This window comes from Falco punctatus (assembly GCF_963210335.1).
Source record: "Falco punctatus genome assembly, chromosome: 4".
NCBI lineage: Eukaryota > Metazoa > Chordata > Aves > Falconiformes > Falconidae > Falco > Falco punctatus.
Window position 1 is genome coordinate 50,422,807 of NC_137583.1, and position 26,716 is coordinate 50,449,522.

General features: G+C 49.8%; 2 protein-coding genes across 2 annotated transcripts; both read left to right on the plus strand.

Moving 5' to 3' along the window:
- The first annotated feature begins 410 nt into the window (after positions 1-410).
- Positions 411-4,517, plus strand: LOC308061974 (acrosin-like). Its single transcript, XM_080382732.1, has 4 exons — positions 411-2,067; positions 2,406-2,671; positions 2,958-3,103; positions 3,568-4,517. Exons 1-4 carry the CDS (start codon positions 1,907-1,909, stop codon positions 3,907-3,909), a joined length of 915 nt encoding a protein of 304 aa, XP_080238858.1. The 5' UTR covers positions 411-1,906; the 3' UTR covers positions 3,910-4,517.
- A 5,897-nt stretch (positions 4,518-10,414) lies between these two features.
- LOC308061973 (acrosin-like) lies at positions 10,415-26,212 on the plus strand. The gene is made up of 5 exons (XM_080382731.1): positions 10,415-12,611; positions 12,945-13,210; positions 13,497-13,642; positions 14,108-15,813; positions 26,121-26,212. The coding sequence occupies exons 1-4, from the start codon at positions 12,451-12,453 to the stop codon at positions 14,447-14,449; spliced, it is 915 nt and encodes a 304-aa protein (XP_080238857.1). The 5' UTR covers positions 10,415-12,450; the 3' UTR covers positions 14,450-15,813; positions 26,121-26,212.
- The last annotated feature ends 504 nt before the right edge of the window (positions 26,213-26,716 follow it).

The following is a 26,716-nucleotide window of genomic DNA, read 5'->3' on the forward strand; positions in this document are numbered from 1 at the left end:
TTTGGGTGTTGTTAGCTAGGTCACCTTGGTCTTGTGTGCCATTACTGACGGGCTTGCCTGGGAACTGCTGTCTCTGCCAGAGTCCTCTCCGCCAAATGACGCCAATCTCTTCCTCCAAGCGTCTGTGAAGTGTGGCCACCTCTGACGGCATTCCCCGCTAGCCACCTGCCAAAACTGGTGCTGAAAGAGCAGGGTTTCCCCAGCAGACAAGTTGTCTTCTCCAAGGCCGCCTTCTGCCTGCTCTCAGCAGACACATGGGAACCGGCAGCCGGTCCCTTTTCAAAACACAAAGCAGCCTTGAGCCCGCTTGCTTGGAGGCCAGTTCTGGGGCCTAGGAAGCCCTGCTGCGCCTCAAGGGCCTTGAGAGCAGCTCTTCCACTTTCAGACAGAGCCTGCCCTCTCCTCCTCCTCGGGACCCGGTTGCTCCCTCCGCTGTGCGCCTTATGCCTCGCCACAGAAGCCAGGATGGCAGCAGGCAGCTGCCGCACCTTTCACAAGCTTGGAGGCTGCCATCCTTCAAGCCATTGCCCTCGACCCTCCAGGGACCTAGCCCTGCTGTGCAAATGCAATGCACATGCCTGGCTCCTGCTTCTCTCCTGCACTCCAGCAGGTGAGTGAGCAAGGCTCCTTCAGTCAGCGGCAGAAGGCAGACTGATGAGACAAGGCTGATGCAGGATTCACCAAAGCCACGGACAACGATTGCATGTAGGTTTGAGAGCAGGAGCATCCTTCTCTCCCTAGAGCTTCACAACGATTGCCCTTGCCACAAGTGCCATGGTCAGTGTGTGCCCAGAACAGCAATCCAACTCACAGACAGCAAGGACACGACGCCTGCCAGAGCGCGTTGCTGTGGCTGACATCGCCAGTGAGGAGTGTGCTGCACCTGCATTTCACTGTGTTTTGTGCAGGAAGGTTGACGTCGCTGGGCTGTGCTTGGCTTATTTGGCTTGCCCAGCACTGCTTGCCTGCCACGGCCATCAAAAGATTGGCTCTTCAACACCCAAGCACGCGCATGCTGCTGTAGTCATTGTGTTCTTTGTTGTGTGTCTGTTTATTGGGAAGCAGCCGGTGGCACAGGGCTGCAGAGAGCAGGGCGGCAGGGAACTTCCCAAAGAGGCTGCGAGGCCACGCTGGGTGCTGCCCTGTGAGCTGTTAGCAGGCAGAGCTGGGAGCCAGGCGCTGCTGCCTGCCACGGGGCCTGCCCACCCTGATCGTGCAAGCAGGGCATGCCACAAGGCTCTGTCGGGGGTGTGCAATCCCAGCTTCTGCCTCCAGTCCTGCTTGGAACCCCTCCTGTTGCCACCCGTCCCTCCCCCACCGCCACCACGCCCAGCACCTGGAACCAGGCACTCTGTGACATCAGCCCCGCATCCAAGAGAACCCCAGGCAACAGGAATCCTGCAGGCAGTACGTCGGCAGCCACACTGGTGGTGACAAGCCCTCGTTCTTGCAGCTGCCACATGTTGCTGGTAGTGATGGATGTTCTCCTCCTCCTCGTTGTCCTGCTGGCCATGTGCTGTCCTGTGCACGGCACATGGGATAGCTGTGGGTAAGTGGCCCGAGGCTCTGGGGGGGAGATTGGGCAACCCTTGTGAGCTTCTCTGGAGGGGTCCTGCTTGTCCCCCATGGCCACCCCAGTGGCTCTTGAAGGCCATGTGGGAGGCTCAGCTCCTTGCCATCACCCAGGCTGCCAGCACAGCTCATCTACGGGCTGAAGCAGAAAGCGGGGAAAGGGGAGTGGGCACACAGCCCACGGGTTTCCTCGGCCCTTCTGGCCATGCCTTGAGGGGAGGGAAGATGTCTGGCCTTTAGCCGGAATGGCGCAAGCTTGCATGGAGCTAACCAGAATGGAGTTTCTGGTTACAGAGGCACCTGCGGCCTTCGGCCTGCGGCTTTTCACTACGGCATGTCGCGCGTTGTGGGTGGCAGAGATGCCCAGCCAGGGGCCTGGCCTTGGATCGTCAGCATCGAGGCTCCCCTGGAAGGAGGCACGGCGCACATCTGCGGGGGCTCCCTCATCAGCCCACAGTGGGTCCTCACATCAGCCCACTGCTTCATCGAGGCCAGGTAAGGAGGACCAGGGATCGGAGCTAGCCCCACACTCTAGCAGGTGCCCTGAGCACAGCAGCACGTGCTGCGGCATGTCCTGTTGCCCTGCAGTACGCCCGGTGCCTGGGCACTCCGCAGCCACCTGAGAGGCTGCTCAGGAGAAGGCTGAGCTTGTGCCACTGCTTCCCAGCAGCCTCCAGCTCGACACTGCTTGAGCCCAAGGAGCATGTGGTCTGTCACACCCTCCCAAGCACTGCTTTCCTCTCTGCCTTGCCAAGCAGAAGGCAGGGTGACTGCTGTGCTGCTGCAGCATGTGGCTCTGCTCCCTCTGAGCCCTCTCTCCATCTGCCTTCCAGGAACATCACCATGTGGCAGGTGGTGGTAGGTGCCACCCGGCTGACCCAGCTGGGACCTGAGGCCCAGGCGCGCAACATCAAGCAGCTGCTGGTTCACCAGCACTTCAATAATATCACACAGAGGAACGACATTGCCTTGCTGGAACTGGAGCAGCCTGTCCAGTGCAACAGCTATGTACAGCTTGCCTGCGTGCCCGATGCCTCACTGAGAGTCTCGGAGCTGACAGAGTGCTACGTCAGTGGCTGGGGTGCCAGGACTGCAAGAGGTGAGCTCCCAAAATGTAGTCACGTTGCGAGTGCAAGCTTGGCCAGCTTGGGGAGGCAGGTTGCTCTTCCTGACGGCAGAGGCGAAAGCCAGAATCAGGCTGTGGGGACGTATGCCTCTTAGAGAGGGGGGCGTGAGCCACTGACCCAGAGCAAGGCAGAAAGGAAGGAGCGGTCCAGCGCCTCCCCACATGCAAAGCCGAGCCCCGGGATAGGGCTTCAGTCACGCAGGGAAGGAGAACTGGCAATGAGCTGCTGGGTGTTCATTTCTTTCTGTGCTCTTCACAGATGGAGGATCGGCATATGTGCTGCAGGAGGCCCAGGTCCACCTCATTGATGCCGGGGTCTGTAACAGCAGCGGCTGGTACAAAGGGGCCATCCACACCCACAACATCTGTGCTGGCTATCCGCAGGGTGGCATCGACACCTGCCAGGTAGGAGCGTGCTACAAGCCAAGCCCCGGCAGCACGGGCAGCCCTGCCACAACTGCCCAAACCTGCACCGTCACGGGCTTTTCCTGGCCACTCACACTCCCATTGCTGTGTCCCACTGCTGAGGGCCTTACCCCCCTTCCCCTTTTGCACGCCTTTGCCCAGGGCCTGCCTGCCTTGTCCCAGAGGCCTGGCACTATGTCCACAAAGCCCACCCAGTGCCCTTGGCAGCCCAGAGCTTCACCATCCCAAACGTGCAACATCCTTCTGCAGCACCTGCAGGACAAGTGTGCTGCAGGGAGAGTGAGCCCTGCCTTACAGGCCCACCGCCCCCTCCCAGGCAAGCTTCTCCAGAGCTTGGCTGGCCACTAAATACAGCTCTGGAAGTGCCACGAGAGGGAAGGAGCCAGCCACTGGGCTGACGGTGGCCACCCAACAACCCCTTCATCCTTTCTCCTCTGCTGCAGGGGGACAGCGGTGGGCCTCTTGTGTGCCAAGACAAGAGCGCTGACTACTTCTGGCTTGTTGGTGTGACCAGCTGGGGGATGGGCTGTGCGAGAGCAAAGAAGCCCGGAGTCTACACCTCCACCCAGCACTTCTACAACTGGATCCTGGAACAGATGGGCCTGCACACAGCAGTAGCGACTACTGCAAGGCCGCAGCCAGCCTTCACCTCCACCCCCGTTCACAGGCCAACACCAACAGAAGCAGGAAGGTTTATACCCTGCCCACTTCCAGTGCAGAAGCTGTGGGATTTCCTTACGTGGCTGCACAAGTTGGTGCAGTTCCTAATAGGAGAAAAGGTTTGAGCAGCAGGACAAAGAGGATCCAGGGCTGGCTGCAGCGCACCACCACCATTTCCCGCTGGGGCAATGCCTGCTGATGCAATGGCGGCCTCAGTGTCAAAGGCCTGCTCTGTCCTGCCCGCGCTCCTCTCAACGGAAGAGCTCAGCTGGCTGAGTCCCTGCAATAAAGTGTTTCAGTTCTGTGGCTAACCAGGCGCCAGTCCTCTTCAGTCTCGTGTGCAAGGCCAGGACTTCCACACCCGGCACCTGCCGAAGGAAGCAGGCTGCGGGCAGACAAGTCGGGCACAAAGGGTCACAGCAAAGGGCTGAAGCTCTGCCTGCTGAGCAAGGAGGATGAGGGTGCAGTGGAACAAGGGAAGGCAGGTCACTGCGGGGCTCAGGGCCTTGGGGATGGCAGTTGGAAGCACAGAATGCCTTAGGCCCGCTCCTGGTGGGATCCCTGTGTGTGTCTGTATGAGGCGCAAGCGAACTTGAACGTGGACTCTCAGGGCCCAGGAAACAGAGATCTAGAAAGACCCAAGGCTTGCACCAGGCACTGCTGAGGGAGCCTTGGCTTTGAGCCCCACATATGACATGGACTTAATTTCCAGACTTTTATCTGAGGCATCTACAAACATGCTGTGCTTATGAATCCAGGGAGTGAAGCTGTGTTTCTCTTTCAGTAGCCTCATCCTCTGGTCTCATGGTTTCATGCCGGCCGGCAACCAAGCACCACGCAGCCGCCTGCTCACTCCCCCTCATCCGGAGGGCTGGGGAGGAGAATCAGAAAGGAATGTAAAACTTGAGGGTTGAGATAAGAACAATTTAATAATTTAAACAGAATAAAGAGGTAGGAACATCAGTAATAACAATGATAATAGTAACAATTAGGATGGAAAGGTGGGGGAAAAGGGTAAAATCCAAAGGAAAAGGGAGAAGGGGAGAAAACCCCCAAGTGATGCACAGTACAACTGCTCACCACGTGCTGACTGATGCGCAGCCAGTCTCCGAGCAACGATCCCTCCCCAGCTAACCCTCCTACTTTCTATACCAAGCATGACGTCCCATGGTATGGAATACCTCTTTGGCTGGTTCAGGGCAGCTGACCTGGCTGTGTCCCTTCCCAGTCTCTTGTGCTCCCCCAGCCCTCTGGCTGGCAAGGCCCAAGAATCCAAAAAGCCCTTGACTTTAGTATAAACATTACCCAGCAACAACTAAGAACATCAGTGCGGCTATCAACATTGTTCTCACATCACAGGCAAAACACAGCACTGTACTAGCCACTAAGAAGAAAATTAACTCTATCCCAACTGAAATCAGGACATCTGGAAACCCCGGAAAGGCCTGGACTGCATTCACATGGGTGTAAGCAGTGGTTCCATCTGCAGGGATACTTGTCAAGGTATTGCTTTGTCTGTGTCAATCTGTTTTGCCTTTCACATTCATTGTGGCACTCTCTCTGTGTGTATGTTCGTGTGTCTGGCTCTTTGGAATGCAGCTGCACGCGCGTGGGAATATCCATTTAGGCTGGCATAGGAGCAGCCCCCCAGGTGCCCACCTCATTCAGATCAACCAGACCTGAAAGGAGAAATCCCACAGTGTTCAGAAGCCTGCCGGCTCTGGCTGCTCCGTAACAGAGTGGGCAAGGAATCCCAAAGCAACTCTGCAGCAGAGAGCACCGGGTGGGCAGGGAGGCAGCACTGGCTCTGTCATATAAACTCCCAAATTAGGGGACTCTTGAGTGAGTGCTAAACTCTCATATTGTGTTGAACTGCATGTGTAAGACTTGTGTGCACAAAGGTGAGGTCAAGCTGACCCCCTGTAAAGTTGTCAAAATTGGTGACTGAAGAGATTCCTAATTAAGGGCTTCAGCCTTGGGAAGGACGGGAGAGAAAGAAGAGATGGTGAAGAGTGGCTCACGTTACTAGTGACATCGCAATGGCACCACGAAGCCCCGCTGGCTGTGGGCATACTCCCTGGATACCGGCCGGCCCCAGCCCGCAGCGGGAGGGTGGCCATCCCACAGCAACACCGGCCCCGCATCACCACCACCATGTGCCAGCGGGTCTGCTGGGCATTGCCGCCATGCAGGAGACAGAACAGGAGCCCCTGGACCAGCTGCCAGCGCTGACGGTGCAGTGGCACAGGGGCAGAGGTGCTGCTGGTGTTGGCAGTGGCGTTGGTAATGGCACTGGTGCCGGCTGGCCCCACGGCCGAGGGCTGGGAGCAGTGATGGCTGCAGCCGCTCAGCGCTGGTGAGATGGAGATGTGCTGGCACATGGAGCTGGGCAGGACCGGTTGCCATCCTTTGGCCCAAATGCACTTGCATGCTTCCACTCAATCGCCTGCCTGTGTGTGTGTATGTTCTACCCGTTCTTTAAAAAATTGGCCAGAAAGAAAGGAAAGCATTTATGCACGCTTGACACAAAGTAAAGTTTGACCTTGTGGCCCCTCTTGAGGCCAACCAACCGGCAGACGTCCCCTAAGGATTCTCACAGGAGTCAAAGGCTTCACCATCCCCTCTCTGGAGGAGGAGGAAGTGCATGTTGCTGAAGCGACCACAGAGCATCTGCTCTGCTGTTCAGTGGATGGGCAGGTCAGCGGCAGCACGAGAAATGCTCCCTTGTCCGACATGTGCCAGATCACTCCGAGTTTGCAGGCTCTGGACAGCAAGTGAAGACCAAAAGCCCAGGAAGGGAGAACTTGGCTGTGCAGGGTGGGGTGACAGCACAAGTGGAAAGAAACGCCAAAAGACAGAAGCAAGAGGCTTCTGGCGGCCAGAAGATTAAAGAAAAAAAGGACAGAAAGGTGAAGAACGAGGATGAAAGATAAGCAAGCCCTCAGCAGCATCAGGAGAAATATTTCCTGACTCCTTGCTAGCTGTTTCAGGTGCATGGGTGTCGCATGCTGGTCTGTGACCAGAGCATGGTTCTCTCTGTATTCTCGGGAACAGAATTAAGACTCAAAACGGAGTCAAGAGCCAAGGAACTTTATTTGCCCAACAAGAAATCTGCAAATGCCAAGGGAGAGAGAGAGAGAGATACAGAGAGAAAAAGGAGGGAAAAAAGAAGGGAAGAAAGAAAGAATTCACAGCAATAGCTACACCCCAGTGCTGTGGTGTCCCAACAGTCCGATTCGTTTCCAAGTCTGGTGCGGGAATGTTCCGTCCGACGTTAGTTGCTTCCAGCTTTTATACAGTTGTTTCAAGCTGTTCTGCTTCGCCACGCCTTCCACCCAGCAATGGTGTACGTGCCCAGCATGGTCCTCAGGGGCCTCCAAGCACCTTTACCCCCCTGACCCCAAGGTCTGGGTGCATGCACAGGGGTTTGGTTAAGTTTTGCAGGATCAGCATCCCCTCATTGCTCCATGGCATCAATCGGTCTCCTCCTTTAACAATGTATAGATAAATCTCTGCGGTGGCAGTGGTGTTATCTTCCTGCCTTAACAACGTATAGGTAGATCATTCACTGTGGCGAGGGCATGAGTTTCCTGCCATAGCAATGTTGGGACAACACCTCTGCTGTGGCGATGATGGGTCTCACCGGCGCAGTCTCTTACACCACCCTGTGGCTCAACATCGCTAACTTATGAATTGTTCTCTGAGGTGGCATGAACGATAGAGTAGAGAAAGGAGGAAGGAATAGAGACATGGTCCCTGGTTTCAGGAGGAGAAGAAGAAGAAGAAGAAGAAGAAGAAGAAGTAAAGGTTTACAAGGATAATTACAAGATAATGTGCATTCACAAGGGCAAGTAGAAGTATCATAATAAAAATCAAAGCGATAGTTAGCACAACAAAGGTGGCAAAATAAATTGGTACAAGAACATACAGGTATTCCATTATTTCCTGCAAATTCAACGACACAAAGCGAAGCAATTGCAGTCCTCGTGGTTAAAGCAGTCTGCTGCCCTGCTTTGCTAAAGTCGCGGTCAGGATACGCAGTAGGAAAATAGATTTCCACGCCCCCTTTAGCTTAATGCGCATGTACCGTCTGGGTCTAGGAACTTCGGTCGCCAATTTAGGTAAAAGAAAATAAGCAATAACACTATACAATCTGTATTACTGATGGTGTAGTTTGGTGCACAGCACGAATTTGTTTAACACCGTTGAACAGTGTTAATATGGTATAAACTCTGAGTTTATAAGTTGAGAGTATAAACAGAGTGTAAACAGCGTTAAACACAGACAGTAGTTATAAAATGCATCTTAGCTACAACATGTTGAATCAATTGTATAAAACATGGAATGATACAGGGTAAAAACATCAGCATGGCAAGACCACATAACAAATAAAATAGGGTTCGCTTAACTCATGGACCACCAGGGAGCCAGGAAAACATGTCAATGTCCCAGCCTTTCCATGTCTGGACAGGAACACGGGCCAGCTTTCATATTCCTGCAGTAACCCGTTCAACATTTTTGCCGCTATCATCAATTTTTAAGCAGCAATTAGAATCATTTAGTTTACCACAAACACCTCCTTCTTTGGCTAGCAGGTCATCAAGAACCGTGCGATGCTGCATATGTTTGCATTTGTGTAGCCTGATCTGCCAATAGGCCAAGGGCATGTGCTGTCTCGTTAGTAATGATCTGCAGCACAACTTGCAATGGAATAATGCGATTTAGATTATAGATAGGTTCTCGAGCACCGCTGAGCCACTCATTGGGGTTCCATGTGGCAGGTCCACAGTGTTTTATGATACGTTGAGGGGTCCACTTCTCTTGGCCCCAAGTTTGATCACTACCACCTGTTACAGAAGTGTCAATGGACCGCCGATGTCGATTAAGGTCATCATATCTCCTAACTCCCAAACTGTCTCCATTTTCCTCTGGTAGCAGGCAACAGAAGGGGCGCATATAACCCACAGAACATGTTCCACTCCAATGATTTGGCAATTTTCGATAGGCATGATGACCACAAATCCAATAATGACCTTTCAGGGTCAGAGTTCCATTTATAAATGGTCCATCTCCTTCGCGCCTTACATCGGAATTACATGGAGTTTCAAAATAAGTGGTATCTTTTAAGCCAAAGGGTGCTTAATTCAATTATTTGCCTTTTCCCCTTTAATCCAAAGATCACATTTCCATGCTCCTACGGGCCTACTATAGTTACACTTAACGGTAACTGTGTGGTTAGTTATGCACACAGATGCACATAGATGGCACAAGTCCAAGGGTCAGGTTCCCTTAATACCTTAGCTCCACTAAGATTGCTACTAGACCAAAAGTTATCAAATAGTTTTGTATGTCCAGTTCATGGACCCGTGCCCAACTTAGCCTGCGAGAGATAACTTTTCCATTGGTGGTGTTGCTTTACAAACACCATAACATGTCCCCCTCGACATGAAGAGACTGGTTATAAGTTGAACAATTAATAGGTCGACAGCCTGGAATAATACAAAGATTTCCATATTTAAATGTCTAGTTACACACTCTGTGACCCACAAAAATTCCATTGCTGTTGTTCCGGTTAAGACAGTATTCTCCTTTTCCTGGAACTTGGATTTATCTGTAGGACAGGGCCTCAAGGACAAGAGTCCAAGTACTGATAGCCTGATGAATAGAGTCTTGTTAGAACTTGTAGGGCACTAGCCCTGGGAACAAAGGAACAAGCTAACTGCAGACCCCTGAGCCGTTACTGTTGAGGAGGCAACCAGACGGACAGAGAAACAAGTAGCCAGATAAGGGAACGCTTAGCGCCGATATGTAACTTGGCTAATCAAGAAAGCCGCCTAGAAAGAAACCCCCTAACTTTGGAATAGAAATTGTTGCTATGTCAAGGTAAACCAATAAGCTCCTATTGTTCTAACGGTGTGCCTTAAATATCAACCAATCAGTGTTTTTTACGCTTAAGATTTAACCAATCAGTGTGTAATATGTAGAAGGTAGAAACGTATATATGTGTAAGAAAATCACTAATAAATGGACAACTTGCTTGCATCAAGCTGCGTCCCGTCTCTTCATTTGCCGCACCAAGCCTGCTAGGAGTGCAGAGGAGTTGCGCTCTGTGCTACGAGGAGCACCTGAGGCCTCTGGACAGAAAGCCGGACTTGTTTGGGGAGGAAGCATGCTCCAGCATCATCCACAGAGCCATAAGAACTCCTTTCACTGCATGATCAAGAGGAAGCAAAGGGCATGCCCATGTTTCCAGAGATCAAAGTTCAGCTGGAGGCATGCCCTGCAGTCCTGGGTAGGAACAGAGCTGGGAGCTGCAGCACCATGGCTTGCCACGGCCCAAGCACAGAGCAAGAGAAGGACGGTCCTGGCAGCTTCAGAGGCAGGCCCTTCTGCAGCTCCCGCAGGGGGGGCATGCCTAGGTGGGCAGCAGCTGAGGGCATGCATGCTCAAGCACCTCCAAGTCCTTCCTGCCTCTGGGAGGTGGAGAGATGGCCAGTGGTTGGCAGGCCTGCTCCTCTTGCAAGGTGGGGATGCTGGGGCTGAGCAAGCACGTTGGCTGACACTGTAGGACATCCACATGCCTGAATCCTGGCTCCTTGATCCCCCCTTCTCTCCATTTGCCGTGTGCTTATACGTGCCCCTCATCTTCCCTGAGTGCTGCCTCTCTCAGCCCTGCTCTCCTCCCAGAGACGGGGCCAACCCCAGTTATTTTTTCCCCCCTTTGCTCCCAGGTTTGCCCCATCTGTCAACACACATGGTCTTTGGGTGTTGTTAGCTAGGTCACCTTGGTCTTGTGTGCCATTACTGACGGGCTTGCCTGGGAACTGCTGTCTCTGCCAGAGTCCTCTCCGCCAAATGACGCCAATCTCTTCCTCCAAGCGTCTGTGAAGTGTGGCCACCTCTGACGGCATTCCCCGCTAGCCACCTGCCAAAACTGGTGCTGAAAGAGCAGGGTTTCCCCAGCAGACAAGTTGTCATCTCCAAGGCCGCCTTCTGCCTGCTCTCAGCAGACACATGGGAACCGGCAGCCGGTCCCTTTTCAAAACACAAAGCAGCCTTGAGCCCGCTTGCTTGGAGGCCAGTTCTGGGGCCTAGGAAGCCCTGCTGCGCCTCAAGGGCCTTGAGAGCAGCTCTTCCACTTTCAGACAGAGCCTGCCCGCTCCTCCTCCTCGGGACCCGGTTGCTCCCTCCGCTGTGCGCCTTATGCCTCGCCACAGAAGCCAGGATGGCAGCAGGCAGCTGCCGCACCTTTCACAAGCTTGGAGGCTGCCATCCTTCAAGCCATTGCCCTCGACCCTCCAGGGACCTAGCCCTGCTGTGCAAATGCAATGCACATGCCTGGCTCCTGCTTCTCTCCTGCACTCCAGCAGGTGAGTGAGCAAGGCTCCTTCAGTCAGCGGCAGAAGGCAGACTGATGAGACAAGGCTGATGCAGGATTCACCAAAGCCACGGACAACGATTGCATGTAGGTTTGAGAGCAGGAGCATCCTTCTCTCCCTAGAGCTTCACAACGATTGCCCTTGCCACAAGTGCCATGGTCAGTGTGTGCCCAGAACAGCAATCCAACTCACAGACAGCAAGGACACGACGCCTGCCAGAGCGCGTTGCTGTGGCTGACATCGCCAGTGAGGAGTGTGCTGCACCTGCATTTCACTGTGCTTTGTGCAGGAAGGTTGACGTCGCTGGGCTGTGCTTGGCTTATTTGGCTTGCCCAGCACTGCTTGCCTGCCACGGCCATCAAAAGATTGGCTCTTCAACACCCAAGCACGCGCATGCTGCTGTAGTCATTGTGTTCTTTGTTGTGTGTCTGTTTATTGGGAAGCAGCCGGTGGCACAGGGCTGCAGAGAGCAAGGCGGCAGGGAACTTCCCAAAGAGGCTGCGAGGCCACGCTGGGTGCTGCCCTGTGAGCTGTTAGCAGGCAGAGCTGGGAGCCAGGCGCTGCTGCCTGCCACGGGGCCTGCCCACCCTGATCGTGCAAGCAGGGCATGCCACAAGGCTCTGTCGGGGGTGTGCGATCCCAGCTTCTGCCTCCAGTCCTGCTTGGAACCCCTCCTGTTGCCACCCGTCCCTCCCCCACCGCCACCACGCCCAGCACCTGGAACCAGGCACTCTGTGACATCAGCCCCGCATCCAAGAGAACCCCAGGCAACAGGAATCCTGCAGGCAGTACGTCGGCAGCCACACTGGTGGTGACAAGCCCTCGTTCTTGCAGCTGCCACATGTTGCTGGTAGTGATGGATGTTCTCCTCCTCCTCGTTGTCCTGCTGGCCATGTGCTGTCCTGTGCACGGCACATGGGATAGCTGTGGGTAAGTGGCCCGAGGCTCTGGGGGGGAGATTGGGCAACCCTTGTGAGCTTCTCTGGAGGGGTCCTGCTCGTCCCCCATGGCCACCCCAGTGGCTCTTGAAGGCCATGTGGGAGGCTCAGCTCCTTGCCATCACCCAGGCTGCCAGCACAGCTCATCTACGGGCTGAAGCAGAAAGCGGGGAAAGGGGAGCGGGCACACAGCCCACGGGTTTCCTCGGCCCTTCTGGCCATGCCTTGAGGGGAGGGAAGATGGCTGGCCTTTAGCCGGAATGGCGCAAGCTTGCATGGAGCTAACCAGAATGGAGTTTCTGATTACAGAGGCACCTGCGGCCTTCGGCCTGCGGCTTTTCACTACGGCATGTCGCGCGTTGTGGGTGGCAGAGATGCCCAGCCAGGGGCCTGGCCTTGGATCGTCAGCATCGAGGCTCCCCTGGAAGGAGGCACGGCGCACATCTGCGGGGGCTCCCTCATCAGCCCACAGTGGGTCCTCACATCAGCCCACTGCTTCATCGAGGCCAGGTAAGGAGGACCAGGGATCGGAGCTAGCCCCACACTCTAGCAGGTGCCCTGAGCACAGCAGCACGTGCTGCGGCATGTCCTGTTGCCCTGCAGTACGCCCAGTGCCTGGGCACTCCGCAGCCACCTGAGAGGCTGCTCAGGAGAAGGCTGAGCTTGTGCCACTGCTTCCCAGCAGCCTCCAGCTCGACACTGCTTGAGCCCAAGGAGCATGTGGTCTGTCGCACCCTCCCAAGCACTGCTTTCCTCTCTGCCTTGCAGAAGGCAGGGCGACTGCTGTGCTGCTGCAGCATGTGGCTCTGCTCCCTCTGAGCCCTCTCTCCATCTGCCTTCCAGGAACATCACCATGTGGCAGGTGGTGGTAGGTGCCACCCGGCTGACCCAGCTGGGACCTGAGGCCCAGGCGCGCAACATCAAGCAGCTGCTGGTTCACCAGCACTTCAATAATATCACACGGAGGAACGACATTGCCTTGCTGGAACTGGAGCAGCCTGTCCAGTGCAACAGCTATGTACAGCTTGCCTGCGTGCCCGATGCCTCACTGAGAGTCTCGGAGCTGACAGAGTGCTACGTCAGTGGCTGGGGTGCCAGGACTGCAAGAGGTGAGCTCCCAAAATGTAGTCACGTTGCGAGTGCAAGCTTGGCCAGCTTGGGGAGGCAGGTTGCTCTTCCTGACGGCAGAGGCGAAAGCCAGAATCAGGCTGTGGGGATGTATGCCTCTTAGAGAGGGAGGTGTGAGCCACTGACCCAGAGCAAGGCAGAAAGGAAGGAGCGGTCCAGCGCCTCCCCACATGCAAAGCCGAGCCCCGGGATAGGGCTTCAGTCACGCAGGGAAGGAGAACTGGCAATGAGCTGCTGGGTGTTCATTCCTTTCTGTGCTCTTCACAGATGGAGGATCGGCATATGTGCTGCAGGAGGCCCAGGTCCACCTCATTGATGCCAGGGTCTGTAACAGCAGCGGCTGGTACAAAGGGGCCATCCACACCCACAACATCTGTGCTGGCTATCCGCAGGGTGGCATCGACACCTGCCAGGTAGGAGCGCGCTACAAGCCAAGCCCCGGCAGCACGGGCAGCCCTGCCACAACTGCCCAAACCTGCACCGTCACGGGCTTGTCCTGGCCACTCACACTCCCATTGCTGTGTCCCCACCGCTGAGGGCCTTACCCCCCTTCCCCTTTTGCACGCCTTTGCCCAGGGCCTGCCTGCCTTGTCCCAGAGGCCTGGCACTTTGTCCACAAAGCCCACCCAGTGCCCTTGGCAGCCCAGAGCTTCACCATCCCAAACGTGCAACATCCTTCTGCAGCACCTGCAGGACAAGTGTGCCGCAGGGAGAGTGAGCCCTGCCTTACAGGCCCACCGCCCCCTCCCAGGAAAGCTTCTCCAGAGCTTGGCTGGCCACTAAATACAGCTCTGGAAGTGCCACGAGAGGGAAGGAGCCAGCCACTGCGCTGACGGTGGCCACCCAACAACCCCTTCATCCTTTCTCCTCTGCTGCAGGGGGACAGCGGTGGGCCTCTTGTGTGCCAAGACAAGAGCGCTGACTACTTCTGGCTTGTTGGCCTGACCAGCTGGGGGATGGGCTGTGCGAGAGCAAAGAAGCCCGGAGTCTACACCTCCACCCAGCACTTCTACAACTGGATCCTGGAACAGATGGGCCTGCACACAGCAGTAGCGACTACTGCAAGGCCGCAGCCAGCCTTCACCTCCACCCCCGTTCACAGGCCAACACCAACAGAAGCAGGAAGGTTTATACCCTGCCCACTTCCAGTGCAGAAGCTGTGGGATTTCCTTACGTGGCTGCACAAGTTGGTGCAGTTCCTAATAGGAGAAAAGGTTTGAGCAGCAGGACAAAGAGGATCCAGGGCTGGCTGCAGCGCACCACCACCATTTCCCGCTGGGGCAATGCCTGCTGATGCAATGGCGGCCTCAGTGTCAAAGGCCTGCTCTGTCCTGCCCGCGCTCCTCTCAACGGAAGAGCTCAGCTGGCTGAGTCCCTGCAATAAAGTGTTTCAGTTCTGTGGCTAACCAGGCGCCAGTCCTCTTCAGTCTCGTGTGCAAGGCCAGGACTTCCACGCCCGGCACCTGCCGAAGGAAGCAGGCTGCGGGCAGACAAGTCGGGCACAAAGGGTCACAGCAAAGGGCTGAAGCTCTGCCTGCTGAGCAAGGAGGATGAGGGTGCAGTGGAACAAGGGAAGGCAGGTCACTGCGGGGCTCAGGGCCTTGGGGATGGCAGTTGGAAGCACAGAATGCCTTAGGCCCGCTCCTGGTGGGATCCCTGTGTGTGTCTGTATGAGGTGCAAGCGAACTTGAACGTGGACTCTCAGGGCCCAGGAAACAGAGATCTAGAAAGACCCAAGGCTTGCACCAGGCACTGCTGAGGGAGCCTTGGCTTTGAGCCCCACATATGACATGGACTTAATTTCCAGACTGTTATCTGAGGCATCTACGAACACGCTGTGCTTATGAATCCAGGGAGTGAAGCTGTGTTTCTCTTTCAGTAGCCTCATCCTCTGGTCTCATGGTTTCATGCCGGCCGGCAACCAAGCACCACGCAGCCGCCTGCTCACTCCCCCTCATCCGGAGGGCTGGGGAGGAGAATCAGAAAGGAATGTAAAACTTGAGGGTTGAGATAAGAACAATTTAATAATTTAAACAGAATAAAGAGGTAGGAACATCAGTAATAACAATGATAATAGTAACAATTAGGATGGAAAGGTGGGGGAAAAGGGTAAAATCCAAAGGAAAAGGGAGAAGGGGAGAAAACCCCCAAGTGATGCACAGTACAACTGCTCACCACGTGCTGACTGATGCGCAGCCAGTCTCCGAGCAACGATCCCTCCCCAGCTAACCCTCCTACTTTCTAGACCAAGCATGACGTCCCATGGTATGGAATACCTCTTTGGCTGGTTCAGGGCAGCTGACCTGGCTGTGTCCCTTCCCAGTCTCTTGTGCTCCCCCAGCCCTCTGGCTGGCAAGGCCCAAGAATCCAAAAAGCCCTTGACTTTAGTATAAACATTACCCAGCAACAACTAAGAACATCAGTGCGGCTATCAACATTGTTCTCACATCACAGGCAAAACACAGCACTGTACTAGCCACTAAGAAGAAAATTAACTCTATCCCAACTGAAACCAGGACATCTGGAAACCCCGGAAAGGCCTGGACTGCATTCACATGGGTGTAAGCAGTGGTTCCATCTGCAGGTGTTACCGAAATCTCGGAATGAAGAACTTATCGACACCAATGTGATGTAGATAAGCGGACACTTCTTTATTGACAGCCGGGTGCGTGAGCGAGTCCTCTCACGATCAACGCACGCCAGGTCCCAAAAACAGATTCCATATATAGAACTTATTCATACATATTCATTAGTTATTCATGCATAATCATAACACTTCCCAGAAATCATTAACATATTCTCCTCCCATATCCGATTCTGCGCAATAAAGCTTAGAAAGGTCCAGAAATGGGTCTGGGGTACGATTTGGGTAGGTGGTATATGAGTCAGTGGTCGCGATCTCCCCCTGCCGGAATTACCTTTTACTAAAGTTCACGGTTTCTTGGCAGGTAACTACAAGCTGTTCCAGTCGACTCTCCCCAGTTCCCATTAATCCTACATTCTGACATCTCAATATACTTTCTTTATACAGAAGACTAGTTAGATACAAAGAAACCTTTCAAACCCTAAATTATTACTTAAGCTTCAACAATGATTCCAACCCATTCTTCTGGCCTTAGTACAAAATGTATAAAGGGTCTCACAACTACTTTTACTAAATAATCATCTTCCTATATTTCTATTCTATAAAATAACTCTATAAAATCAGATAATCAAACCAATAAAATCAATTGATCTCAACTCTTTAACAAATCAACAACATTTCCCCCCTTTGAAAGTGTTGAAAATCATTATTTCAATACTTTCACACTATTTACATGTCATTTGTTTCAACATATTTTGGTGGTGGTGGGCTGTGTCTTGGTGGACTAGTAGGCACTTCTCTCATAATCATACGATTGACAGCAATTCTATTGATAAACTGTTTTTTCAAACATACATATACTAACATGATCATCAAAAGGACAATCAATAACAAAAACATAGTTTTGATTATGGATTGTATCCAAGAGCTCAAGTTCCATCCTAATTTATTAAAAATTTTTCCAAGCCAATCTTCCGACATATCCTTTTCAATATTTTCAGTTTCTTTTTCAATTTTTCCCAATAGGTCCAGATCATGTTCCACATCCTGAGTGACATTTGGAATGTGGATACAACAGTGGTCCAGTTTATCCTTGAGATATCCACATACTCCATGTTCTTTAAGTAGGAGCATATCTAGTGCCATTCTATTTTGTAAAGTCATTCTGGAAGTCGCTTGTAATTGCATGTTCAATTCTTTAAACCCCTTTTTAGTAACGTTTGCTAATTTTTCCACTTGACCAGTTAACTTATAAAGCCATGCTCTGTTCCTATATGATGCTATAGGATTTAAAAGTGATTCAAGTGCCCAACCAATTTTCACTCCTGTAGAGGGTTCATTCCAATTATCATCATTTGTCTCAGATCTCTTTGTTCGTTTTAGTTCTAAATTTTCTAGGGATCCTCTAAATGGTGATTTCTTCCAAATCGGACACAATGTTGGCATGCCTAAGGTAATTTGTTTCACTTTACCATCTAATGGTAAATGAGTTGTCCAGGTTCCATCACTCAATGCCCAAATTAAATGTCCGGGACTTCAAATAGTAGATTTACTATAACTAAACAAAGTTCCTTTCCTAACTGTAAAAGTGCTGATTAATTGAGAGTGTTCTTAAGACCTCGACAAAAACAACCATATTTTTAAAACAGTGTCTTAAGAAAAAAATTTTTTGAATTACTAAGTCTGCATTACTGCAATCATACACTTTTTCACATTTCCACCATGGCACTATTTTATCTTCCTTTTCTCTCAATGAAGTTAACCTATCGTTGACCCAGGGTAATACTGAAAAAAAACTTTTCCATCCCAGGTAAAACACCAAAAAGTTCTTGCCATATACTGAAAATGGGAAAATATGGACATAGACCATATAGAGTCCCATTGTTCTACTAATTGGGTACCTTGGCCAGTTTTATTACACTTCCATTTCATGATACTTCTGCTCACATTGGTTTTAAGTTGTTCATCATAAGAACACCATCCCACAGTCTTAAATCTCCCTATTTTGGTAAAAACATGATTTAACAATTTTTCACAATCCGCCAGACTACCTGGAGTTTTCCACTGTTTTCTAGTGACTTTCACTTGCTCATACCATTGAGTCACTGGCCTCTGTTCACAATAATTGGTTTCATTTTTATGTTCCAGGTTAGTCAAATTCATAGTTAAAATTCCCCATGGAATAGATTCACCTACTGCCCTCGGTATTGGCAAACAAGCAGTGATCTGCATGACATTTTATAAATTGGCAAATTCTTTAGTCAATCCTACCAACAAATTTTCCTCTGCCATTTGTTTGGGAATGTCAATCACTTGTTCTGTTTCTATTTGTCTTTTGTTCCTGTCCACCAAGCCAGCCCATGATCCCACCAACATTACCAACCAAAAAAATCCAAAACCCAATCATAACCTGATATAAAAAAATTAGACATGTTTCAAAGTCAATTTTTAAGTCTCTGGGTCACAATTAGCAATCTTCCACGGAGTAGATGCTTTCTTCACGGTGCTTTCTTCACTTGAGTATAATATATCCAAGCATCCGATTCTGCAATTTTGATAGCTGTAAAAGTGGTTAGCAGTATCTGGAAAGGTCCTCTCCAGTGCTCCTGCAAAGGTTCAGAGGTCCAAGTCTTCACATAGACATAGTCTCCTAGTTGAAAATCATGCACTAAATTTTTCAGGGGTAAAGGTCTATTCCATATTACTACACTCCAAATCACAGCTAAAATTTTCCTTTAAAAAAAAACCAAATAGTTATATACATCCTGCCTTCCTTTTACATATATGTTTGGATTTGGTTCTAGAAACTCATATGGTTTTCCATATAACAATTCATAAAAACTGACTGAGGTTCCACTCTTTGGCTGTACCCTGATTCATAATAATGCCAATGTAAGTGCCTGAGGCCACTTTAGACTGGTTTCTTGACAAATTTTACTTATTTGTCATTTCAAAGTTTGATTCATCCTCTCCACTTTCCCACTAGACTGTGGTCTCCAAGAGGCATGTAAATCCCAATTAATACCTAATGCTTTGCTAACACTTTGAACTACTTCAGCAACAAAGTGTGGACCTCTGTCAGAAAAAATTCCAATAAAAACTCCAAATCTCGAAATTATTTCCTATAATAACCACTTCACCATTTCTTTTGCTTGTGTAGTGCAACAGGGAAGGGCTTCTGGCCATCCTGTAAAAGTATCAACCCCTACTAGAATGTACCGATACCCATTTTGTCTGGGTAATTCTGAAAAATCTACTTGCCAATAATCTCCAGGTTCTACACCAGATTTCAGTCTACCCATTTGAACCTTTTTCTTAATCATTGGATTATTTTTCAAACATATTTCACACTTTGCAGTTATCATTTTAGCTATTCCCAACATTTTAACTGATACCACTTGTTTTCATAAAGATGTTACTAAAGCTTCTGCCCCCCAATGACATTCTTGGTGTTTTACTTGAATTATCTCTCTCATTAAAAGAGGGGGAATTACTACCTGTCCATTAGGTATTTTCCACCATCCAGCTAAGTTTTTCTTAGCACTTAATAACTGACCCAATTTGTCATCTTCCTCTGAATATCTTGTTTTTTCCCTAGGAAGGGTTACTGTTTTAGAAGGAATTATTGCCATTTGCGATGTTTGTCTCTTTGCTACCTTCTTTGCTGTTTTATCAGCTAAATTATTTCCAATTATTATTTTTATATTTCCAATCTGATGTGCTTTACAGTGCATGATTGCTACTTGATCTGGTTTTGAACTGCTTGCAATAATTATAAAATTTCTGTTTGATGCTTAATGTTTGATCCTTGAGAGGACAATAAACCCCTCTCTTTCCACAAAGCTTCATGGACATGCACTACCCCAAAGGCATATTTTGAATCAGTCCAGATATTTACTCTCTTGTCTTTGCTTAATTCTAAGGCTCGAATTAAGGCGATGAGTTCTGCCTTTTCGGCTGATGTGGTACTCGCCGATGCTCCTGCTTCTATAGCTGTAGTCTCTGTTGTTACCGCATATCTGGCGTATCGGACTCCTTGTTCCATAAAGCTGCTTCCATCAGTATACAGTTCCCAGTCTGGTCTCTCCAATGGCACATCCTTCAGATCTTCACGACTGGAATAAACATACTCGATGGTAGCCAAGCAATCATGTTCCAGTCGTCCTTTTTCCTGTATGGAACTTAAAAACACTGCAGGATTTACCAGGTTAGTTGTTTTTAGAATCACATCATCTTGTTCAGTCAATACCACCTGGTACTTCATCATTCGGCTGGGGGACAGCCAATGTCCCCCCTTCTGTTCTAGGACAGTTATCACCATGTGTGAAACATAGACTGTTATTGTTCTTCCCAAAGTCAATTTCCGAGCTTCTTGTATGAGCATCACTGTTGCTGTCACTGCTCGAAGGCAGTTTGGCCACCCTTTACTCACTGTGTCCAGTTGTTTAGAGAAGTATCCGACTGGTCGTTTCCAGCTTCCCATCTTCTGGGTTAGTACTCCCAGTGCCAGGTGTTGCCTTTCATGAACAAACAACTGGAAATCTTTGGTTAAATCCGGCAGTCCCAAAGCAGGTGCAGACATTAAGGCACGTTTCAATTCTACAAAAGCCTTTTGTTGTTGTGGGCCCCATACAAAGGGAGAGTTCTTCTGGGCCTCGTACAGCGGTTTAGCTATTAGCCCATAGTTCATGATCCAAAGGCGACAACACCCAGTCATTCCCAAAAATGCTCTGAGTTCATGAATATTTCTCGGCTCAGGTATACCACAAATAGCTTCTTTGCGATCTTTTCCTAATTGCCGTTGTCCTTTTGAAATCTCAAAGCCCAGATATATCACAGTCTGGCAGGCTATCTGGGCTTTCTTCTTGGATACTTTGTATCCATTTGGTCCCAGGAAATTCAAGAGATCAATAGTCACCTGTATACAGGTAAGTCTTTCTTCTGCAGCAATCAATATGTCATCCACATATTGTAATAATAAATGCCCAGGTCTTGATTTATCCTGTTTCCAGATTTCAAGTTCTTTAGCTAATTGATTTCCAAAAATAGTTGGACTGTTTTTAAATCCTTGGGGTAATCTAGTCCATGTCAACTGCATCTTTCGCCCGGTTTGAGAATTTTCCCATTCAAAAGCAAACAGTTTTCTGCTTTCTTTTTCCAAAGGTATACAAAAGAAAGCATCTTTTAGATCAAGCACTATAAACCATTGATAAGTGTCCCTTAATGCTGTTAACAGTGTATAAGGGTTTGCTACTACAGGATAAATATCCTTAACTATTTGATTTACTGCCCTCAAGTCTTACACCAGCCTGTATTCACCCGAGGGTTTTCTGGCTGGTAAAATAGGAGTATTATACTCAGATTCACATTCTTCCAAAATTTTATACTCCAAAAATTTATCAATCAATTTCTTCAATTCCTGTCTCACTTCCAGTTTAATTGGATATTGTTTAATTCTCACTGTTCCTGCGCCTGCCTTCAAATCTATTTTAACCGGTTCTGCTAGTTTCGATTTGCCAGGAATATCTGTCTCCCATACAGTAGGGATCACTGCCAAGTCCACCTCCGGTGGAATTTCTTGTTTTACCTTTTCTTGTATCATCAAGATTTCTCCCGTTTTTGACTCAGGTATTTTCAAGAAAAGTTCTCCTTCGTCAAAAACAATCTGTGCATTTAATTTAGACAACAAATCTCTTCCTAATAAGGATATTGGACATTCTGGTACATACAAAAATTCATATATAACTATCTTATTTCCAAATTTCAAATCCAGGGGTTGCAGGAATGGCCTGGTTTTGTTCCAGTTTTTCCTTTACAGGTATTTAATAAAAAAATGTCACTCCTGTATCCACTCCCAACCTCACAATTTAAACAACATTTTTTTTCCACTTTCTTATTATCAAAAGTTATAGCCATTACCAAATTATCTCTAATAGTTAGCTTACATTCATCCTGCCAATCCTTTCTTTGTCTTAAATTAAAAAAAACAAATCCACATCTAACATTTTATTCCATTTCCCTTCTCTTTTACAATACAGCATTAACTGCAAAATAGTGTTATAATTCAGTGTCCCCTTCATGGGCCACTTTTCCTGATCATCCAATATATACAAAGACCACAAATTATTACAGTACTCAAATTATTACAATACTCAATCATCTGGCTTTTCGACAAATCCTCATACAAATCTCCCCAGTGTGTCAACAAACATCCTAATGGAGAATTTTTCGGGATTTTGTCATTTACAGCAAGATTACCCATGCTTTTACTTTTAAACAACCGAGTTAACTTAGTTGCCATGGTATAATTACTCACAGTACAATACACAATTATTCAACTCTGTCACTCCGATCCGCGGATCCACACTCCACACTCGCTTTCGTGCTCAATTGCACGTCTCACCCTTACAACCACACTCACACTTTCCAACAGTTACTTTAAACAAACATATAACACAATATTATACCTCTTAATTTTCTTCTTAATACACAAACACAAAACCACAAACACAAAAACTTCTTCTAACTTTTTGTTAGAGGCACTACCTTAGAGAACACTATAGCATATAGTTTCTCTTGTTTCCACTTTTGTCCAACCCTGCAATAGCTTTCGCTTATGTCTTACGGGCAGACGCCTAGGCTTCCACATCCACAAGGATCCTTTTAGTCCAACCCTGCGCAGCTTTCGCTGCGTCTGACAGGCAGACTCCTAGTCCTACCCTGCGCAGGTCTTTCACTGCGTCTGACAGGTAGACTTACTCAGTGGGACTCCAACCCACTGGTGGGACTCTAACCCACTCCTTACCATACATTTATTATAGTGGGACTCCCCCCCACTTTCTCTAGTGCACTTACTTACTTACTTTAGTGGGACTCTCACCCACTTACTACAATTAGAAAAAAAGAAGTGTCTTACCAAATATCCAGGGAACGTCGCGAAGAGCCTTACGGATTGGGGATCGATGGGTATCCCTGAGAAATCCTCGGTGCCGGCTGGAACCGATCAGGTCCCCGACTCCTACGGTCTCCTTCAGCGAGGTCCCATCTGGGTCGCCAAAACTGTTACCGAAATCTCGGAATGAAGAACTTATCGACACCAATGTGATGTAGATAAGCAGACACTTCTTTATTGACGGCCGGGTGCGTGAGCGAGTCCTCTCACGATCAACGCACGCCAGGTCCCAAAAACAGATTCCATATATAGAACTTATTCATACATATTCATTAGTTATTCATGCATAATGTTGCTAGATAGGGCCTGGCGGCCGGAAGATCTCGCGCTGTACGGAAACACAGGGCCCCCCTCCAGATAGCCAACAGCTTTTGATTTATGATGTAAGCAGACGGAAGTGACATTGTAAACCTAGGCTATATAGTGTCACGTCGTTCAGCAATAAACGCCATTTGCCATCCACCACATTGGTGTCTGTGAGCTGATGGACCGAGCGGCCTGGGGTTGGCCGCCGTGCCGTTCCTGAACCAGGTCACCGCGCGCCTGTAAAAAAGGCAACAAGTGGTGCCGAAACCCGGGAAAATCACCTGGAGTCGGGTGAACGGCGGCCGGAGCGGCAGGACCAGCCCGGCGGGGAGGACGCTCCCGGACCAGTCAAGAGGATGGAAGCTCTTGCGAAGGTCGTATTACAACTGCATAAGCAGTGGGGTATTGACTGTAAGCCCAAAGATTTTACTCTCGCAGTTGCGAGACTTTTGGAGCTGGGGGTCATTGACCAGCCGGTGGATATACTCCACCCAGATGTGTGGGACAAATGTTCCCGCGCTTTATGCGATGAAACAATGTCTACTGGTAGTGGGAAAAATCTGAAAGCGTGGGGGAAAGTCGTCCAGGCTCTCCAAAAAGCTAGACACGAGCAGGAGACCTGGAAAGCTGCCAGGGATTGTCTGTTAACCACCCCGTGGGTGGGAATTGGGGCGGCTACGCAAACCTCACGCCCCCCGGCTGAGGAGGGTTCCGTCGACCCTCAAAGCCGACAGAAAAGTGACGCACCCACTCAGCGTCCGAAAGACTCTAACATCTTCAGCTCGCCCACAGACTCCTCGGCGAACTCCTTTTGGGGCAAACTGGCTGCAGAGGCCAGGGATGCTGAGGCGAAAGCCGAGGCTGAAAATACACGGATTGAACCACCACCATATGTGCCCCAAGATGTCGCCGAGCAGCAAGAAGAAGGGCGGGGCGAGACCACCCCCGGCGGGAGCAGGGGGGGAGCGCTAGAGTTAACAAGCGCACACAAAGGGGAGGGGGAGGAGAATGGGAAGGAAAAGAGTGATTGGCATGACCAAAAAAGGGAAAAGATCACGAGCGAGGGGCGGAAAGCTAATCAGAATGACCCTCCCCAAAACCGTCCTTATAAGGCAGGCGCCTCCCCAAGCGGAAGGCAGGGCGGGCAAAAAGGGAAAGAGCCGCCCGATTACACAAGAAAGGGGAGGGGCCGAAGCCCGACCACATACCACCAACACCCGGAAGAGAGCAGTCAGTCGGACTCTGACTCCGACTCAGACTCTGCATGGGAGACTTGGCTTGCAAATACAAAGACCAAAATATCACCACTCACGGAAAAAGAAAAACATAAGGGGACAGAAATTACTCTCACTGATTGGAGAAAAATACAAATTGCGTGTGCCGATTGGGCCCCAACAGACACACTAGCATTCCCGGTCCGAGTGACGGACGGGGGACAGAGGGTTCATTCGCCCTTAAACCCTAAGGATATACAAGCGATTGTTAAAGCAATAGCAGACAAAGGACTCAATTCGGCCATGGTCTCCACCCTCATAGATGGAGTTTTTGGGGGAGATGATTTGCTCCCGTTCGATATAAAACAGACCTGTAGGTTGATTTTTGACGGGGCAGGGATGATTGTGTTTAAACAAGAATGGGAAGAGAACTGTGCGAGGCAGTTAGCCCGAGTAACCGGAGCGGATCATCCGCTACACGGCTCCAGTCTACAGCGGTTGATGGGTACAGACCCAACAATGATTACCCCCCAAGCATAAGCCCAGGGCCTGCGGGCCCATGAAGTTATGGCAACCACCCGTGCAGCTAGAAAGGCTATTCGCGTAACTTCTAGAGTTATTGCCAAGCCATCGCCATGGTCCACAATAAAACTAATGAAAATTGTGAGTTTTTATCTGCAGGACCGGATCATCGGACACCCCCGTAACCAGTATACCCTGGTGTCAAGAGAAGACAACGAGTCGACAAGCGGCCTGTCCGCATCTGAGAGCTCTGCACCAGCGGAGTCCAGACAACGGCGATACAGCCCCCACAGGGGGGATCCAGAGCCGGCTAGAAAGGGTCAACATCATGTTTGTAGAACACCAACAACTGCTTTAAAAATGTACTTGATCAGTATTTTCCCCAATTTTCCCTGGCTCTCCCAAGTATCCCAAGCTACACTCCATTACCCCCAGTCGCTTCCTAAGTGCCAATTGCTTAGTGTGCCTTATCTTTATACTCTTTTTTAGAAATATTTTTACTATTTTAGCCTGTTTAGTTAAGCATAGAGGGGGGGGAAATGTTGCTAGGTAGGGCCTGGCGGCCGGAAGATCTCGCGCTGTACGGAAACACAGGGCCCCCCTCCAGATAGCCAACAGCTTTTGATTTATGATGTAAGCAGACGGAAGTGACATTGTAAACCTAGGCTATATAGTGTCACGTCGTTCAGCAATAAACGCCATTTGCCATCCACCACATTGGTGTCTGTGAGCTGATGGACCGAGCGGCCTGGGGTTGGCCGCCGTGCCGTTCCTGAACCAGGTCACCGCGCGCCTGTAAAAAAGGCAACAGCATAATCATAACACTTCCCAGAAATCATTAACATATTCTCCTCCCATATCCGATTCTGCACAATAAAGCTTAGAAAGGTCCAGAAATGGGTCTGGGGTACGATTTGGGTAGGTGGTATATGAGTCAGTGGTCGCGATCTCCCCCTGCCGGAATTACCTTTTACTAAAGTTCACGGTTTCTTGGCAGGTAACTACAAGCTGTTCCAGTCGACTCTCCCCAGTTCCCATTAATCCTACATTCTGACATCTCAATATACTTTCTTTATACAGAAGACTAGTTAGATACAAAGAAACCTTTCAAACCCTAAATTATTACTTAAGCTTCAACAATGATTCCAACCCATTCTTCTGGCCTTAGTACAAAATGTATAAAGGGTCTCACAACTACTTTTACTAAATAATCATCTTCCTATATTTCTATTCTATAAAATAACTCTATAAAATCAGATAATCAAACCAATAAAATCAATTGATCTCAACTCTTTAACAAATCAACAACACAGGGATACTTGTCAAGGTATTGCTTTGTCTGTGTCAATCTGTTTTGCCCTTCACATTCATTGCGGCGCTCTGTGTGTGTGTGTGTGTGTGTCTGGCTCTTTGGAATGCAGCTGCACGCTCGTGGGAATATCCATTTAGGCTGGCATAGGAGCAGCCCCCCAGGTGCCCACCTCATTCAGATCAACCAGACCTGAAAGGAGAAATCCCACAGTGTTCAGAAGCCTGCCGGCTCTGGCTGCTCCGTAACAGAGTGGGCAAGGAAACCCAAAGCAACTCTGCAGCAGAGAGCACCGGGTGGGCAGGGAGGCAGCTCTGACTGCCCCACAAACAAAGCAGCGAAAGCCATTTATTCTCGCATCCTCTTCCTGAGCTTTCCCCAACGCCGTTCTTTTACCTTCAGCAAAAATCTCTCCCTATTACCAGCAACACTGCCCTGAAACCAGAAATTGCACATCCTCTGCTTCATTCTCCCCTTTCAAACACCTTTTCCCAATACTACAAGCAGAACAACACCAAGGCAATTAATAATTAACTTCCCCTCCATCATTATTAATACATTACCATCAAGTATCATGAATGTGTATTTACTTCTTGTTCC

Coding starts and splice junctions, on each gene's coding strand:
- LOC308061974 (XM_080382732.1), top strand. CDS start 1,907: ATGTCGCGCGTTGTGGGTGGCAGAGATGCCCAGCCAGGGGCCTGGCCT. Junction 2,068..2,405: donor CACTGCTTCATCGAGGCCAG/GTAAGGAGGACC, acceptor TCTGCCTTCCAG/GAACATCACCATGTGGCAGG. Junction 2,672..2,957: donor GGGTGCCAGGACTGCAAGAG/GTGAGCTCCCAA, acceptor TGCTCTTCACAG/ATGGAGGATCGGCATATGTG.
- LOC308061973 (XM_080382731.1), top strand. CDS start 12,451: ATGTCGCGCGTTGTGGGTGGCAGAGATGCCCAGCCAGGGGCCTGGCCT. Junction 12,612..12,944: donor CACTGCTTCATCGAGGCCAG/GTAAGGAGGACC, acceptor TCTGCCTTCCAG/GAACATCACCATGTGGCAGG. Junction 13,211..13,496: donor GGGTGCCAGGACTGCAAGAG/GTGAGCTCCCAA, acceptor TGCTCTTCACAG/ATGGAGGATCGGCATATGTG.